Source organism: Pichia membranifaciens (assembly GCF_001661235.1).
Source record: "Pichia membranifaciens NRRL Y-2026 unplaced genomic scaffold PICMEscaffold_3, whole genome shotgun sequence".
In the NCBI taxonomy this organism is placed as follows: Eukaryota; Fungi; Ascomycota; class Pichiomycetes; order Pichiales; family Pichiaceae; genus Pichia; species Pichia membranifaciens.
This window is the reverse complement of record NW_017566984.1, coordinates 1539494-1556787: the sequence shown is the minus strand read 5'-3', so window position 1 is coordinate 1556787 and position 17294 is coordinate 1539494. Positions and strand designations below refer to the sequence as shown.

The 17294-nt window shown below is 53.6% G+C and overlaps 10 protein-coding genes across 10 annotated transcripts; 5 read left to right on the top strand and 5 right to left on the bottom strand.

Moving 5' to 3' along the window:
- Positions 1-85: 85 nt before the first annotated feature.
- Positions 86-1573, top strand: PICMEDRAFT_72966 (hypothetical protein; the record flags this gene model as incomplete). The annotated part of the gene is made up of 1 exon (XM_019164346.1): positions 86-1573. One exon carries the CDS (start codon positions 86-88, stop codon positions 1571-1573), a length of 1488 nt encoding a protein of 495 aa, XP_019018056.1.
- Positions 1574-1734: 161 nt separating this feature from the next.
- On the bottom strand, positions 1735-4161 carry PICMEDRAFT_72965 (hypothetical protein; the record flags this gene model as incomplete). Its single annotated transcript, XM_019164345.1, has 1 exon — positions 1735-4161. One exon carries the CDS (start codon positions 4159-4161, stop codon positions 1735-1737), a length of 2427 nt encoding a protein of 808 aa, XP_019018055.1.
- Positions 4162-4801: 640 nt separating this feature from the next.
- On the top strand, positions 4802-5275 carry PICMEDRAFT_59133 (hypothetical protein; the record flags this gene model as incomplete). Its single annotated transcript, XM_019163345.1, has 1 exon — positions 4802-5275. One exon carries the CDS (start codon positions 4802-4804, stop codon positions 5273-5275), a length of 474 nt encoding a protein of 157 aa, XP_019018054.1.
- A 109-nt stretch (positions 5276-5384) lies between these two features.
- On the bottom strand, positions 5385-6236 carry PICMEDRAFT_139397 (hypothetical protein). Its single transcript, XM_019160144.1, has one exon. The coding sequence runs from the start codon at positions 5933-5935 to the stop codon at positions 5495-5497; it is 441 nt and encodes a 146-aa protein (XP_019018053.1). The 5' UTR covers positions 5936-6236; the 3' UTR covers positions 5385-5494.
- On the bottom strand, positions 6171-9155 carry PICMEDRAFT_72962 (hypothetical protein; the record flags this gene model as incomplete). Its single annotated transcript, XM_019164344.1, has 1 exon — positions 6171-9155. One exon carries the CDS (start codon positions 9153-9155, stop codon positions 6171-6173), a length of 2985 nt encoding a protein of 994 aa, XP_019018052.1.
- A 650-nt stretch (positions 9156-9805) lies between these two features.
- Positions 9806-10944, bottom strand: PICMEDRAFT_16740 (hypothetical protein). The gene has a single exon (XM_019161325.1). The coding sequence runs from the start codon at positions 10892-10894 to the stop codon at positions 9854-9856; it is 1041 nt and encodes a 346-aa protein (XP_019018051.1). The 5' UTR covers positions 10895-10944; the 3' UTR covers positions 9806-9853.
- Positions 10945-11280: 336 nt separating this feature from the next.
- Positions 11281-12885, top strand: PICMEDRAFT_11896 (hypothetical protein; the record flags this gene model as incomplete). Its single annotated transcript, XM_019159853.1, has 1 exon — positions 11281-12885. One exon carries the CDS (start codon positions 11281-11283, stop codon positions 12883-12885), a length of 1605 nt encoding a protein of 534 aa, XP_019018050.1.
- A 374-nt stretch (positions 12886-13259) lies between these two features.
- PICMEDRAFT_24675 (hypothetical protein) lies at positions 13260-13502 on the bottom strand (the record flags this gene model as incomplete). The annotated part of the gene is made up of 1 exon (XM_019162362.1): positions 13260-13502. A coding segment is annotated over one exon (243 nt), but the record flags the coding sequence as incomplete, so codon positions are not given.
- Positions 13503-14252: 750 nt separating this feature from the next.
- Positions 14253-16034, top strand: PICMEDRAFT_139330 (hypothetical protein). Its single transcript, XM_019160141.1, has 2 exons — positions 14253-14708; positions 14802-16034. The coding sequence occupies exons 1-2, from the start codon at positions 14596-14598 to the stop codon at positions 15880-15882; spliced, it is 1194 nt and encodes a 397-aa protein (XP_019018048.1). The 5' UTR covers positions 14253-14595; the 3' UTR covers positions 15883-16034.
- A 151-nt stretch (positions 16035-16185) lies between these two features.
- Positions 16186-16692, top strand: PICMEDRAFT_21433 (hypothetical protein; the record flags this gene model as incomplete). Its single annotated transcript, XM_019162201.1, has 1 exon — positions 16186-16692. A coding segment is annotated over one exon (507 nt), but the record flags the coding sequence as incomplete, so codon positions are not given.
- Positions 16693-17294: the final 602 nt, after the last annotated feature.

The window sequence follows — 17294 nt, the reverse complement described above, 5'->3', positions numbered from 1 at the left end:
AAGAGCGGCGGCTGCAGGCGAAGTCGGGCCATGAGTTCCGAAATGAAAAAGATAGGATAGTCATTTCTCCATCAAAGTCGAAATTATGGGCTTCGGTAGAAGGGTAAACCAACCGGAGAACACGGAAAAGATGAGGAGAATTGCGTTTGAATTGGAATTGGAAGTTGTTGAGCTGGTCAACGTGCCTATGTTTGATGATACCGAATGCTACATAGTGAGTACGATTTCGAACGATAAAATCAAAAACAACTACAAAAAGCTCCACATATCGAGTCACACAACCCATCCCGTGCCCATAAAAAACCACAAGGTAAGGTTTGGTGATGTTGGAAAGCAAAGCACGGAGTTCAGGCTACAAGCCCAGTCGAATTCGAAGGGAGATGTGTTATCAGATAAATGGTTGTGTATTTCGTTCATGTTGAAGCATCAGGATCGCCAGGAGCTACTTGGTATTTTGACTTTGAATCTTACAGAATACGTCAATGAGAAGAGCAAAAAGGAATTAAGGTTTCTTTTGGAAAAGTCGAAGACGAACACAATTGTGAAACTCAACCTGCAAATCCGTCATCTTGAGCATGATGAGTCTGTGACATATCAAACAATAGCAAAAGAACAGGCATCACCAGCACACAGCCTTGAATCATCTGGACTGCTTCGTCTGTCCTCGGTGAAGAGCACTAATGAGCTATCTAGTAGGGGTGGTTTTAGCATGGATGGACTTAGGACACCAACAAAACCCTCCTCGACTGCTGGCAGACTTGCATTACAGGTGCCTTCACCCTCTGCACTTAGGAGCAATAATTCACTGCTAGAGAGAGCAAGTAGTAGACGCAGCTCAAACCCTGGAATGAATTCTCCTTCTAATGTCTCTACCCCAACTTCTTCTTCACCACGTTCACCTAGATCCAATAAACTACAATTCTCAACCTCTTCTTCGAACGTCACTTCTCCAACTCTGGCCATCAATGCAGGGCAACGAGATAGTATGAAGAATACAAGTACACAGACGATGATGAACGATGCCTGCGAGAGTGCGGTAAATGATGTCTCTCTGTTGGACGATCTTATCAACAAAACGTACAGATTCACTTGGCAATTGAAGTGTACGTCATATGAAGAATTCACTCCTGCTGAGTGCGTCAAGGACATCATAGAGAGAAATGGAAATGGGTGGAAAAAGAATGACGAAGGGGTTGATCTTGTGGATGTTGTTGAAAACGAATTTAAGGAAAACTCTGTGCAGCAACGTAATAAATCATCACTGTTCTCTCTTAACACCAGTGAAGACTTACGGCAGAGAGACCACAGAGAACCGGACATATTCTCTGAGTTCAAGGGTTTTGAGAGCGTGCAGTTGAATGAATCTGATGAAGACTCCGACGAGTTTGATCACAGGCACGGCCACGGCCACGGCCACGGAAGAGGAGCACTTGATGATGACAGCGATTCCATATTTTACTCGTATTACAGCAGAGACCGGCATGACGCCTCGAAGATTAAAAGGTACAAGCCACTCACTGAGGCCGAAGTCCGTGAAGACTTGAGGAGTTGGCATATAAGTGCAGAAAGTTGAAGATCAACAACTGTTTACTATTTACTAATCTTCCTTTTTTTATTGTATCGATTTTTCTCTTGCTCCCAATTGGGAGGGTAATCTAGTAGTACATAATTTATATTGCATATCTCGGGTGGATATCGCACACTTGGAAGGAAACTCGGATGCAGGTTCCTTCGCTAGGCAGCTCTTTCAATACCATCACTATCGTTTTCCCACTCATCGTCCGACACGCCGAAGTCGAAATCAGACACAACATCATTACGCAAGTTATTATCGACGTCCCAGAGACGATCATCATCGTCTTGGGTTGATGGTTCATTAGTGGTGCCGTCTTCAGGATTAAGAGAAAAGTCTCCAACTTTGAAATCTTGTAATTCTAGGTCGTTAGAACTAGAAAACCTCATGTCTTTGGCTGAAGGTATTTCCAAATGAAAATCTTCGCCATTGGTAGGGCTTTTATTATTGTCATATTGTACATCTGTATTTTTTTTGTTTCCACCACGGATATGGAATTTCCTCAAATTCCCGTCTGCCCCTATTGTATTTTCAACATCTGAATTGAAAGTAAAACTATCAGGAGATTGTCCCAAGCTCGAGTACAAACTAAAGCTGCGTCTAACTTTGATGTACAGCCGAATCATGTAGTTTCTGGTGAATGGGATAAAGTAGAGAAGTATCATTATTAGGGTAAGAATGGGAAATACTTTCATTGCTGTCGAATGGTTCGACGATTGATAGACAAACTCAGCCTCATCATCATCGTCACAACTCTCATCACCGAAACCACCGTTGTTGTCAAAGTTAGAATCTTCATCTTCATCGTAACCGTTGTCAAAATCATAATAATAATCCATTGCTTGTTCCGTGGTCGTTGCAGGTGGCTTGGCGTGTCCTGCCTTAGTGGCCTGATTTTTGAGGTCAAAGGTGTAAGTCGGATACTCATCTTTCAACTCAAAATCGGGACGTGTAGGCACGCCTTGTTGTTCTGAACCATGATGGAAGAACGTAGGAGCGGAGTTCCTATAGTAGCCAACACGCAATTCTGGAGGTAAGCTTGCGTCGGTTCCGTTGACAAACTTGGCGTATTCTCTTGCAGACTCATCTGCGGCATACAAGAGGGCTCTACCCAATGTCCACGAGAATTTGAAACCATTGATTTTGTCGTTGATCAATAGGTGGTTGGCCATTTTATTTGCATCTGGGTCCTGGTCCAAATCGGAGTTCAAGGGCAAGCCATAGCCGCTATGTAGTAGGGCTGTTATGTAGGACGACTTGAAACACATATTTGTGATCTCATCTGTGGAAAACCTCTTGTGGTTGTCGCTGCCTCCGTAATGCTGCAAAGAGGTGAAATCCATGTTGCAGATTTTTTCTGTTGTTTCTGTGAATATTTCCGGATGATAGACGACACTGTTGGAGACGACTGTGTCTTTGTTCTGGTTGGTGAAGTCTAGGAGTTGGATGACGGCGTCCCAATAGCCCGATATTGCAATGAAGTTGTCCTTATCCAAGCTGAACTTGGGCATGATTGGGTTCAGCATACATTTGGACACCTTGACCGTTGTGCTGTCCTCGTCCGGCACGAGAAGCGACTTGCACTGCTCGTCATTGTCGCCTATGATGGAATATATGTTGTCCATGCATTGCTGGAAGTCGCTGGATCCATGGAGAATGTATTGGTGGCTGTTGAAGGTGAAGGTATCCGAGTACTCTTTCGGTAAACAGGGGTCCAGGATACCGGAGTTTTTGTAGGCGCCGTCCTCGGCAGCTCCAGCTGCGTCGGCAGCGGCAGCTGCCAGCGAGGACTTCTCGATCAGAAAGAGAAGGTAGTCGTGGTGGAACTGGTTGAGCCCGTAGCCGAGGAACGAGGTGGAGAAGAGCTGGTAATTCTGGTCCAGCTGCAAGTTGACGAGCTGGACCGAGCGCTTCTCTGTCTCCGCGGCCGACGGCTGGAAGCAGATCTGCGCAGACCCGCCGCCCAACTCCAGGACGCCGTAGGTGGACGCCGGGTTCTGGGCGGTGCGGTTGCCGTTCAGCAGGTAGTTGACCGTGATCCAGCTGTACAGGCCCTCCACGTCGCCGTCGAGGATGTTCGCGTGCGACGCGCAGTCGGGGAAGAAGAAGTCTGTGTGGTCCGCTAGGTAGCCGCAGATCTTGTCCAGGATCTTCGACTGCAAGTCCGGGTCCAGCGCCCGCAGGCCCGCCGTGGCGTGGAAAAGCACCGGCGTGCGGTAGTGCTGCTCCACCGGCACCAGGGCGTACACCTCCGCCACAAGGTGGTCCAGGTAGTTGTAGAGGTACGAGTTGTGCAGCCCGAAATCGATGATCGACGACTCGATGCTGGGCTTGATGCGTTTGTGCCAGTGCTTCTCGTACCAGAGCCTGGGCAACCCCCAGGCGCCCGCCTCCGACCCCGCCTTCCTCTCCTTCCCAAGGTGGTGTTTTGCCGACTCCCACGCGTACACGTACGCCCGGGAGCCCTTCGATCCGGCGTCGATCACGACAATGTAGTTGTAGGGCAGCTCGTCATTATCGTAGACGGGCGCAGCAGTCCGCCTGGCCGACCCAGCCTGCTCCGACTCTCGTGGCTGCAACAACGGCATCCTTGCTCCCAAACACCGTGCTTCGCTTGCTTGCCGTGTACTGCTGGCTGTTCTCCCGAGTCGGTGCTCGTGCCTACTCCGCCTTCTCTGTTCATCTTGTACTTGCAGGCTCATCTTCTTCTTCCGCTGAGCTTCACGTCCTCCCACCACCCTCCCGCCGGCCCCTTCTGCCTCTCCTGGCTGGCGAGAAACGTGCCATTAACTCGCTGAGCCCGATTCGCTCCAACCCGGGACGATCGTCGCGTTTTTGCCGTCGACGCGACGATCGTCCCAATTTTTGCTCGGAAGAGAACACGCTCGCTTCCGGGGTCCTGGTCGCGGGGCCGGAGGGCGTCTTTGCCGGGGTCGGTCTTCCTCAGAGAGCCAATCAGCAGCGAGGGGCACGTCAGCGAGGCGACGGAGAGGCCCCCGGGTGAGGATGGGACGCTTGCACACGCTCAGACGGTGTGTGGCATCAAGAGGAGCAACGCTGAGCAGAGAAGCTAGGCAGGGGACGGGGCAGGGGGTCGGAATAGATGGTAGGACACGGAAACTCAGGCAAAGATACACGCATCCCCGCATACAGCCGGCACAGACACGCCCAGACACACCGGACACACAGAGATCGCCCCGCACACACACACGCACACACACACACACAATGTTAGCATTCACATCCAGAATCGGCCTCGGGTTCTCCAGAAAGAGCATCCTGCAGTCCACGATTGCATACAGATCGTTCTTCAAGACGATCCCCCAGCCACCGGGGAACATCATCGGCACCGTGAACGACGCCTACGTGCCACCAAAGCCAAACAAGCTGCACGGGTCGCTCCACTGGACCTTTGAGAGGGTCGTCGTGTTGGGCATGACGCCATTGATTGTTGCGCCCCTCGTCACAGGCTCGTCGCCATTCGACGGCGCCATGTGCGCCCTCCTCTTGTACCACTGCTACGCGGGCTTCCAGTCCTGTATCATCGACTACATCCCGAAGAGAGCCTTCGGCGTCTTTCACTCCCTCGCCATGGGTCTCTTGACCTTCGGCACTCTTCTTTCCGGCTACGGTGTGTACAAGATCGAGAACGAGGAGCAAGACGGTGTCTTCGGCATCTTGAAGAAGTTGTGGAAGGCTTAGGTAAGCGGCCCCGGCCTGCACGCCCCGGCCTGCTCCACTGAACATACTCTATTTATTCCGGCACAGATACGCCAAGCCACGCATCGGTCTGTCCATCCCCTCCGTTATCATTATTATTCAATAGGCTTAAAAGCGTCCTCCCCCATTTTTTTCTCTTTATAAACTTATTCAGTTCTGTTAATCTCTATTGACAAAGATATACTCCTTACCGAGGCAGAGTCACTGGATCTGCCGACTCATCTCGCCCACGCGGGCCAGCAGCCCGCCAAGGACGCCCTGGATGTCCGCCACGTCTCTCGTGCCACCGGTTATCCCCTCCACCAACACGGTTCGTCGGAGCTCGTCGATGCTGTAATCGAGCCCCCCGCAGCCCGTCTCCCACGCCTCGTCCTCGAACTCCAGCATCTTCTCGATGACCCGCAGGTCTGTGTCGGGACAGCGCTCCGTCACCCCGAGTATCAGTTCTGCAAACTCGTCAAACCCAATCTCAGACCGGCCCCAGCATACGCTGAACAACTGCTCTATTCCGCCCGATTCTCCTGCCATGGTCGTCGTCGTTGCAAGCGTCGGGACCGTTGCAGTAGCAGTGATCTTTTTCTTCTGTTTTTTCTTGTCTCCCTGCCGGTCTAACCCGTCATACCGTTCGTTGTACCCTACCATATCTGCTTCCGCAGTGCTTCTGGAACAAGTTCACTGTCATAGCACTTATCCTCCTTCCCTTGCACACTTCAAGGTTTCTGAGCACCCCGATCCGAACATGCTCTTGATGTCCATACTATATTCATGGCGCGTATTGCTCCCTACACTAATTTGGTTATCCATTTTGGTTTCCTAAATCTGCACTCGTTAGTATAATCGTACGGTCTCTATCTACAAGAGGTATCTAGGCTCGGACCTAATCGTCGTCATCGTCTTCTTCCTCTTCTTCGTCATCGTCTTCTTCGTTTTCCTCATCGTCATCGTCGTCGTCATCGTCCTGCTCGTCATCGTCCTCTTCGTCCTCCTCCGGCTCTTCTTCGATCGCAGCCATCTCTTCATCATCTTCTTCTACCTCTTCTTCTTCCTCATCCTCTTCTTCGTCGTCTTCTTCTTCTTCGTCTTCTTCTTCGTCGTTCTCGTCATCTTCCTCTTCCTCTTCGTTTTCCTCGTCGTCTTCCTCTTCCTCATCGCCTGCAGTACTGGTAGCAGTAGTGGCAGTAGCAGTAGCAGTAGCGGACTCCACGTTAGCTTCAGCCTTCACTTCTTTGGCATCTGCCTTTTTCTCAATAGCCTTCTCCGTAGCAACGGCAGTAGTGTCCTTCTCCTTCATTGAGTCTTTTTCGACGTTCTCCGCCTCGTTGTCGTTCTTCTTTTCACCATTATCAACATTATTCTCATTACGGTCTCCACTCTTCTCCCCATCATTCGTTTCCTTTTGCTTCGCTCCCTCTTCCTCGTCATCTCCTTCGGCCAATGCCTTTTCTTTTTCACTATCCGCTTCACCCTCTTCCACTACCATGACCTCAACTTCTACATCATCTCCTTCCTTTTCTCCGTCTGCTTCTTCTTCTTCTTTTTCCTCTTCTTCTTCCTCCTCCTTTGCAACCTTGAATACGGTGTGCTTAGGCATGCGTCTCATTTCCAATGGACTTTTGAAAAGAGATCCAATTTTTTCTATCCATCTCCTACGTTTGTCCAAAAGGCCTCGGAACGACGCGTTACTGACCAAATGTGCTGCATCATCCTTCATTAACCCACTACTACTGCTGTCACCACCTGAATGGCTACTATGTGGACCACGTTTCTTGGTTTTCTTCGGAGTAACATTGAGGCGACGTCTGTAATGCTGTTCAACCTGTTTGTCCAAATCATCAACAATGGTCATGTACTCTTGCCATGCAATCTGCTCTTCCACAATCGGTACAAGTATCTCCTTTCTAAAATTATTACGCTTTTGCACTTTAGTCAATTCATTTTGCAAAATACGTAATTCTGAACTTACTTCATCATCTTCCTTTCCTAAAGCCCAATCTTGCTCCCACGATGAATTATTCAGCGTTTGCACAACATTCATGAAAACACCAATATACTTAAGTTCTCGGTTTAAACGTTTTTCTAACTGCTCGAAACTTATCTTGTCGTCCCTTTTAAAGGTTGAAGCATCATTATGACTATCTTCGCCGTTCTCACCATCAGTGTGTTCGCTTTGGTCAAGCTCAAACGCATCGTCCTCATCGTCGCTAACAATCGCACTCAAAATACGAGATGTTAAAGGACCACATGAAACTTTATCCTGTTCTTCACATAATGCCACTAACGCCTCGGGTTTATTAGCATCAAAATTTACTGGGGAACCTTTTGGTGCATACAGTTTCTTCATCTTAGATGCCAGCGATTGCGTTAGCCTACCCATTTTCACTGGTTTCCCTTCATTCTCCAGCATCCAAACATCAGAATATTTAGGGCCAAGAGGAGGTATGTAGTATGGGTTGTACGTATTATCAAGTGGTCTTGCATCCTTGATACCATTTCCAGCTAGAATACCTTTGTTTTCTGCATTGGCATCTTCAGAATTCTCTGTCACTACAAAGGCTTCATTGGCAAGTAAGTATTTGGAAAGGAAACTAGAGGCCACACATTTTTGACGTAACCATTTCACATCATCTTCAGTAAAGTTTCTGTAAAAGGGTTCAATGTAAGCGGTGAATGAGTTCCATGCAACTTGTTGCGTCGGCTTAGGACCACTAAAGTCTATCATTGGAATTTCTCCTGGAAGCATATCCTTCAAATCGCTTTCAGGAAATTCAGAAACAGCAAATTTCCTTTTCTTGTATTCAACTTCATCCCGGGCTGTTTTATGATTTTCTTCATCATCGTATAGTTGAAGCTCTTTCATAGAAGTCTTCACCAACTCGTCCATGTTCAAAATCTCGTTTGCATCAGGATTATCAGATCTATAAACAGAAGGGATAAACACATCATCCTCCTTACCTGTACCTCTGTCTTTACTTATGATTAATTTGATGCTTTCTTCCTCGTCATCTTCAAGCTTCACTCGTATTTTCTTTCTCGGACGTAGTCCTTCATCATCTGGGTCATCAATCAACTCAATTTTATTACTGTCACTGTCAATAGCACTCGTCAAGTCGATCTTGAAATCGTTATCGTCATCGTCGTTATCGTTGTCCTCGAACTTGATGGAGATTGGGGTATTAGTAGCGTCATCTTTGCGGCTGCCACTACCGTTATGATCATCATCAACATCGTCTTCATCACCAGAAACAAGTATATGCTTGCGTTTTTTTGATTTATCGTCCGGGTTGATCGAACGTTTTTCCAGCTTGATATGAATCTTGTCGCCATCTCCTCCAATCTTGATGACTGTCGCATCTCTTCCTTCTTCGCCGGCAATATCGTCACTGACACTGTTATCTTTGTTTGCACTGCCAGTTTTGTTGTTTTCGGGATCATAACGGTCACTTAAAGATGCTTTGTCTGCTGTTTCTTGTGAACTATAGCTTTCTACACATGCACGCACGGCAGATATGCTAGCTCCTTGTCGTAGCAGTTCCACAACAATCTTTCTCCGCAACTTTAACAATAGCAGACGTAGCTGTGTCAATTGTGTTTCAGTAGGGGATGTCTGCACACCATCTCCAGTCAGTTTACCGGACTGAGAGTCGTAGCTAAGATTTGCAGACTCCAACGCTTCAGTGAAGGAGTTCAGAATATCCTCGGAATGGTTGATGTGCCCGCCATTGACCATTCCTGCAGCCTCTGAAGGAACGTATTTTCCAGCGCTTGCAGATTGTGCTTCCTGCGAAGTTTTGGATATTGAGCCTGATCTTCCCGGCGATGTTGGGGGGCCCGCAGAGGGTGACGATCTTAGACGCTGTTGCATGGCATGCGAATAAGCACCAAAGCCGTGCCCATTAGATTGTGCATGTGCTGCCGCTACTGCTGTCGGGGGCAATGGCAACTCTGGAGGAGGAGCAGGAGGAGGGGGTAGTGGGGCATGAATAGGAATGGGGGGGAGCGAAGCGGGTATGTTTGCTGTTGTAGCAGATGAAGATGCGGAGGTGGTGGATGCAGCAGTAGATGAGGCGCCTCTTCCACCACGACCATGTTTCGCTGGCCTTCCCTTGGGACGATGTCCACGCCCTCTCCCCGGCCTTCCCACCAAGGACGATGGCGGAGACGGGTGTGAAGAGGACTCTGCAACGTGGTTGGAAGACGTACTGGCACCGGCAGCGGTAGAGGCAGCGCTTGCCGACTTGCTATTGGTTTTAGTTCTGCGTGTTCTTCCTGTTGGCGCCATTTGTGCTTGTTGCTGCGGCTGCTGCTGCTGCTGCTGCTGATGTCAAAATCGTTGTATCTAGAGACGACGCTAGAAGACAGACGATATGACGGTACTCTCCGAGATATGAAAAAAGAAAATGCTGGCTGACGCAACTTCAACACTCTCAGCATCCGGATCATGTCGCGGCGAGGACCCAAAAGGAGGGAGGAGAAATACAGTACGATGGGAGCTTTGTATTATCTATATGTGTATGTATATATACAGGGTTCGGAGGGGTGGCGGGTGGCACACAAGAAAGCTTACAGATTACCAGCAGCATCGACAACACTGGTGAGTCTGATGGTTCTGTCGCCCGCCTTCTGGGGCTTCTCCCACTCCTTAGGGAATGGGATGTAGTTTTTGTTTTTTCTTTGTTTCTTCGAGTACTTGGCAATGGTGTGTCTCTTGTCCAAAGGCACATCTGCATATTCTTCTGCCTTGTTGTTGCACTCTCTGACAAGGTCATCAAGCACGTCAGAAAGAAAGGAAGCGTTTTGTGCGGGCTCGAGGTATCTGTCGGAAGACATCAAGAGCAGGTCGGTTTTGTGGTCGTATCTGGAGCCTGCAAGAAGCTTGAACTTGTGTTCGGCGGCTGCGGACAACTGCAGGTCCTTTACCTTCAGCTGTAACACAACCTTGCGCTCGCCGGGATGCGATTCACCGATGAAACGGGTGTATTTGTATGTGACCGGCGACTCTGTCCGTGCGGTGGGCTTGTACTCTTTCCTGAACTGGGCCAACTGCGGTAGCTCAAACGCAGCCTTTCTGTTGAACGCCATCAAGTCTCTGAAGTCACGCACAATGTCCTGTGCCCCGGTCGGGTATTCGTCGAACCCGTACGGCTCCAATGGATCCTCCATGTACTCACCCTCGGTGACGTAGTTGTCGTAATCTGTTTCAGAGTCAGCCTTGTAGATGTCTGCCTCCGTAGAGTTGTAGATGTTGTAGAGCGTCTGCGCCTCCAATGGGTTGGCGGCACAGGCAAGAATCGACTTGAGCTCGGTCTCCGAGCGCTTGTAGTTCTTCCCGAGCGAGATCACACGGGCACGATAGAGCTCCACCACCACCGACGAAGGAAGGCCCTTCCAAAGCTCCGGCCGGTGGATGAGTTGGGACGACGAAAGAGACATTGTGGAGTCTCTTGCAGCCCTCTGGAGTGACTTGTCGAGCGACCCGGTGTCCTTTTCCGTGTCTTTCTGCTCCTGTTGCACCTGCGAACGTGCAGAGAACGCTCTGGCCGGTGCAAATCTCGACGAACGAGCAAGCAAACGGCTGGTGTGCGACAGATTTGCGGTGTACATTGTATCCTTTGTCCTTAGATGGTGGGAAATGCCTCTCGGTCCTTTTCTTGCCGTCTGCAGCGGTCTATATGCCCTTCCGGTCTCCATCTCTTCTGCAGTACTGGAAAAGAAATGGACGACGAGCAGGGAACAGACGAAGCGGGTTTGAAAATAGAATTTAGGTCGATCGACCCGAAATCCGCGTTTTGGGGTCGATCGACTCAAAAAAGGACAATGTTGATCCGGCGGGATAGATGAGGCCCTGACCCGAGATAAAGAAGAAGCCTTGAGGAAGGAAATGAGGACTACAGACAGGTCGGAAGTAGGATGCTGGACCCCAGACAGATCCGGCGAGGAAATCGGAAAGTACAAATAGATACAGCGCAATTGCAGTTTTGGGTGCCAAGATGGTGTCGGTTTTGGATGCGTTTGGGATCCAGGATCCGTCGATACTGACGGATAGAGACCGACTGATCACGTATTTGGCGTTGGACAACAACAGAAACGAGGGCGGCGGGTGCTGCAGCGAGGCGCTGGTGTCTACCGTGGTGGCACTTGTAAACGTGGTTTACTCTATGGAGAGTCGTCTCGAAGAATTGGAGCGGGAAGCACCGAAAAGCGGCACGAGGCCTGCGACAGGTTTGAACTTGAAACGTGCCCGTGGGGCAGGCTCGTCGGAGACAGAGTCCGAGAGCAGGGGCAGCGGCTCTGTTCGTGTACACAGCGTGAATGGGGAAGGTGCGGGTGAAAGCAACGGCGAAGAGGATCTGGAGGAGCTTGGAGCTGATGGCAGCCGGCCGGGGTACCGAGAGAGGGGGTTGGACGAGGAGGATGAGGACGACGACGGCGATGAAGAGGACGACGACGACGACGACGACGACGACGAGAACCAGCATACGGATGACAGCGAGGGAGATCTAGACGACGACCTCAATGCCGTTTTCGACTCGACGGGCGTGTCGGATTTCACGGAGCATCCTGTGCCGACAAACTTCACATACAACTACAAGCCGCAGCAGGTGACGAACTTGAAGATGCCGACAAACGTCCCAGCCGGCGAGAAGGTTGGCCGCACGATATCGGTGATCAACTGGACCGACGTGCCGCTCAGCCAGATTGCACTGAAGTACAACGTGTCCAAGTCTGTGATTGGTCCGACGTTGCAGGTGCTGCGTGACTTTGAAAAGAGGAATACGAAGGCACTACAGGAGAGTATCAAGCGCAGCCGGGCCGCCACCGAGGAGAGGGAGCTACAGAAGGTATCCGAGGAGAAGGCTCCGGCGGCAATGGTTGGGACCGGGACTGTGAAGGATGCTGTTTCCTCGAAGCCTGTGCGGAGTAGGAGGAGGGAGCTGAACGCCCATAAGATACGGCTGAGGCTGCGCAGCAAGCGGCGGCGGGGCAGCAGGCGATCCGACGACCACCACGATGAGTCAAGTTCGGAAAGTGTGTACGACCCGAACTACCGGTCCGATGAGGAGGAAAAGGAAAACCGGAGGGTCGAAGATGTAGAGGGGGAGAAGAGGGCGAAAGACGTCCCGAGCAAGCGCCCAGCTGCCAATGGGAGCAGTAGCCTGCTGAACGGGGACGGGAACGAGAGCAGTGGCTTGAAACGGGTCAAGTTTGGCGAGAACATAGAGCACAGCAAGGACCGCAGCCACCACCAGGGCAGCGGGGCAGTTCCCCAGACAGCGACCGGTGCAGACGTGCAGCCGCCTGTCAGCTCCAAGCACAGGCGTGAGCCCGGGGTTGGTTCGACTCTGTCGAACTCGTTGTACTCCCTCTTACAGTCTGCGTCGACCAGCCAGCCGGCGGACGAGCTTGTCGGGTCTGCGAAGCAGGCGACACAGGACCCGAGTGGGAACGGGTCCGTCCCGGTCTTTGCGTATGCGCTCACCAGCAGCGGCCAGTACCAGTGCAAGAGCCAGGGATGCGACGTGAAGCCGTTTGGCCAGTACATCCAGCTGTACAAACACAAGGCGACGCAGCACCCTCAGGAGCTCCCGTCATGAACCGGAACGAGAACGGGAACGAGAACGGGAACGAGAACGAGAACTAGCCGCTCGTACAGGTGGATGGAGATATGTAGGCTGTACAAATAAATACTAAAATTACCAAGATACTAGGATATACATACAAATGAGATTGTAATATTACACGGCGGCGGCGGCGGCGGCGGGAAGGGGTGGGGGAGTGCTCAAGCGGCGTCGATCTTCTTGGACTTCTTGGACTTCTTGGACTTCTTCTTCTTTGGCGGCTCGGCGATCTCGTTGGATACGTCTGGGGGAAGGGCGGACAAGACCTCTGCGCTCGGGTCGGTGTCGAGGTCCGCGGCATCGTCGACAATGTCGATGATGCTGCGCTTCTCGGCCTTGGGCGAGTCCTTCGTGGCGTTGTACTTGACCATCTCCTGGTCGTATTTGACCTTGTCCTTCTCGTAGATGCCCTTCCAGTAGTTCTTGTCGCTCTCGGACATCTCCTTCCACTGGCGGGCGATCTCCTTGGCGATGTCCACCTGCGAGAGCTCCGTGTTCTTCTCGGCGACGGAGGACCGCAGGTGGTTGTAGAAGAGGATGTACGACGTCAGCGGCTTCTTCGGGGCGTTGGGGTCCTTTGCGGCCCGCTTCTTACGCGTCTTCTTCTCCTCTGCCACGGGTGTTTCCTCCGCAGTGCTGGCTGGGGTGTCTGCCGCCGGCTCGTCGAGCTCGACAAGCGGGTCCAACGCCACGTCTGTCTCCAGCTCGGGCTGCAGGCCGGGCTCCGCCTCAGCCACGGGCTCCGTCAGCGCCTGCTGCTGCTTCGTGGCCCGCTGTCTCTTGGCAGGCGCCCTCTTGGGCTTGGACTCCGCCTTGGCGGCCCCAGCCGTGCCGGACGCCGCTGCCACGGCGGACGCAGCCTCCCCCGCGTGCTGCTGCGCCTGCGTGAGGTTGAAGAAGTCGATGGCGTTCTTGGACACCTCGTTGGCGGCCTTCGAAAGCTCGAACAACGACGCAATCAACTACAGCAGTCCATGCCCATGCATGTGCGTGTGTTAGTATCTCTGCACGAAACAGCGCCCCCGCCCGCCGGCAACCGCACCGAGTGCAGGCCCCACGGGCACAATCCTGTCTGCGGCGCCCTGCCCCAACTCCTCCAGCAGCAGCTGCCTCACCGATACCGCCTGCTCACGCTGCAACAACACATACGGAATCCTTCGCCGACTTGAACTGGCCCACGGACGGCGTCTCGTAGTTCCCTGTGTGGTCGATAGGGGTCATGGCGGTCTTATAAGCTTTTTGCCGTGCAAAACAACCTCTTTAGCCACCTCCCAAGCCTCCACCGGACGGGCCCTGCACCCACACACGGTCTTTTTACGGACCGTTCCGTCCGTCTGGGAAGAGTTGAGGGTGGCGACGGGGGGAGGCAACGAGGCCACCACCCCACCGGGACCGGGCGCACGCCTTCCCGCCGCCGCCGCCACGCCCCGCTCAGCGGGCGGCGGGGGGGAACGAGGGGGCCAGGCGCAGAGCCCGGCGGAGCGAGCCGGCCGCGCACGGGGTGCCGGCGAGACGGAGGGCGGGAGGCGGAAGGCGATTTCAGGCGTGAAGAGGCGAGGGGGCAGGGAGCCAGGAGCCGGAGAGAGCAAAAGAGCTGAGCATTAAGAGGAGGGAGACAGGTTGAAGGAAGAGAAAGGCGTTGGGGAAGGGAAGTGAGAGGGGAGGGGGGCAAACACGTTGCTAAAGATGGTCGGAGAGCTGGCGACAGAGACGGAGAGGGCTGGCGGGGTGCCTGCGTCGGCGTCGACGCTGGACACGAGGGACAGCAAGGAGCGAGGCGTGCTCAGCGAGTACACAGGGACGGGGGCGGCTACACGGGAGTCGAGTGCAACGACGGCGGTGAGCTCTCAGGCGGGGTCGACGGGGACGAAGACGGGGTCGAAGACGGGGTCGACGGGGGCAGGAAGAACAGCAGTGGTGGCGTGGTTGGTGTCGGTGCCGAAACACAGGACGGAGGAGGGCCGGGAGGGCCGGGAGGTGCCGAGCCGCAACTACGAGGCGTGGCGGGCGTCCAACTACATGTACATGTGTGGGGGACGGCTGCGGACAGCGCTGTACTGCCCGCAGGTGGTGCGACGGCTGCGGGTGCCCGTGCTGCCGTTGACGGTGGGGCTCGCCGTGGTGCCTGTGGTGCTGTGTCTGGTGTTCGAGGCGGCGTGGTTCTGGCACGAGGTGTCGCCCGCCGTGGTGGTGCTGTTTGCCTACTGCGCCGTGCAGATGCTTGCCAGCGTGCTCAAGGCGGCGCTGCTGGACCCGGGCGCCCTTCCGAAGAACGTGCACGTCACCGACGGCGTCGAGAAGGACGGGCTCCCGCCCGAGTACCACAGCTGGATCGAGATGCCCGGGCCGCAGGTGCTGCGACCCGTGGTTCCGCCGGCGCTTGCGGCGCCCGCGGGGGCGCCGCCGCCGCCGCCGCAGCGCAACACGGTCTACATGAAGTACTGCGACTCGTGCTACATCTGGCGCCCCGTGCGGGCGTCCCACTGCTCCAAGTGCGGCGTCTGCGTCGCCAACATGGACCACCACTGCCCCTGGCTCGGCAACTGCGTCGGCCAGCGCAACTACTGGTACTTCTTCAACTTCCTCGCCTTCGCCGTCGCCACCAGCGTCTACCTGCTCGCCATGAGCTACTACAAGGTCGCCCACGCAGGCCTCCACGCGTCCCGCTGGAGCCTCTTTCTCGGCGTCTACGCCTCCTGCTGCCTCCCGTACGCGCTGCTCCTCCTCGTCTTCCACGTCTGCCTCGGCCTCACGGGCATCACCACCCGGGAGTACTTTGGCGCCGAGCGCCACGAGGGGAACACCCAGATCCAGGACGTGTGTCTTGACCCCTTCAACTCGGGCAGCAGCCTATTCAACCTCCGCCGCCAATGGTTCCACGGCCGTGGCAGGGCCAACGTCGAGATCCGCGGCCGCTACGCCCCCAACGATCTGCGCTACAAGGAGCTCCACGTCGGCACGCTTCTCGTGTAGGCCGCCCGGACCTACCGCATCCCTCATCCATACCCGTATGTCGCATATAGCATGTAAGCAAGAGCCCGGGCGTGTCACACGCCGGGAGGAAAAAAGCGCCCAAGCCTCCCGCGTCGCATCTCGGAGAAGTCATCCGGGACGAAGACAAAGGCAACGGAAAACCGTTTAGGGATTTTTTTTTTCTCCCTTCGCCTCCACAAGTTACCCCCTTCTTACTTTTCTTTTCTTTTCTTTTCTTATCGTCCGCTAGCTCCTCCCCCGATCTTCTTTTCTTCTGTCTTCGGCAGTAGTAGCACGCACACAATGAAAGAGTTCAGTGCAACACAGTATTTCGACTACCCCTGGGCGTACGTGAGTGCCGCCAATTGGCGCAAGTACCCGAACGAGGTGTCCACGCATGTGGTTGCCGTGGACGTTTTGAGAAGAGAGTTTGACGCTGAGAAACAGACGTTAAAGTCGGAGCGGTTAATCACATGCCGGCAGCCGATCCCGAAATGGTTGAAGGCGTTTGTGGGGGGCGCAGAGACGTCGTACGTGAGAGAGGTCTCCGTCGTGGACAGGCTAGGCCAGACATTGACGCTCCGCTCGGTCAACCTCACCATGGCCCGCATCTTGAAGGTGTACGAGACGGTGACGTACTCACCGGACCCACGGGACCCGCAGCACAGCACGAGATTCGACCAGGTGGCCCGGTTCAAGTCCAGCGCCGGCTGGAAGCGGGTCGAGTCCCAGGTCGAGTCCTGGGCCGTGGAGCGCTTCTCGCAGAACGCGTCCAAGGGAAAGCTGGGCTTCGACTCCATCTTGAAGCTCGGCATCTTGGAAAACAACTTCACCGTGCGGTTGGCGGAGCTGTCCAGCTCGGCAGCAAGCCTCGTCGACGAGATCAACCTCAAGACTACAAATGTTCTGGAAGACATCAACGGCAAGACCGAGGAGATCCTCTCTGAAATCGACGCCAACACCACCAAGCTGCTGACGGAAATCAAGGACTGCAACGTCTTCAGAGATATCAACGGAATCTCGCTGGATCTGCTTAAGGAAATGAGCGTCCAGACGGGAAACGCGCTGAACGAGCTCAACAAGACCAGCGCCAGCGTCATCAGCGAGGTCAACGAGATGAGCGAGGAGTTCCTCGACAGTGTCATCAAGGACGTCAACAACAAGAGCGGCGACATCGTCAACCACGTGCAGAGCAAGACCTCCCTCATTCTAGAAGAGTTCGACCAGCGACAGAGAGAGGTCACCGCCCACATCGGACAGGAGACCCAGGTCATCTTCGACGCCCTGAACAAGAAGACCGTCGAGCTGCTACAGGATGTGAAACCGGCACTGCTCCCTGAACACCCAGACAAATCCGAGGTGGCAACTTCCGTCTCCGCCAAGATCTCCCACTTCCTGTTCAAAATAATGCA

Excerpts from the sequence above, each read along its gene's own strand:
- PICMEDRAFT_139397 (XM_019160144.1), bottom strand. The coding sequence starts at position 5,935 with ATGGTAGGGTACAACGAACGGTATGACGGGTTAGACCGGCAGGGAGAC.
- PICMEDRAFT_16740 (XM_019161325.1), bottom strand. The coding sequence starts at position 10,894 with ATGTACACCGCAAATCTGTCGCACACCAGCCGTTTGCTTGCTCGTTCG.
- PICMEDRAFT_139330 (XM_019160141.1), top strand. The coding sequence starts at position 14,596 with ATGGTCGGAGAGCTGGCGACAGAGACGGAGAGGGCTGGCGGGGTGCCT. Across the intron at positions 14,709-14,801 it reads GTGCTCAGCGAGTACACAGG|GACGGGGGCAGGAAGAACAG; the intron begins GACGGGGGCGGC and ends GAAGACGGGGTC.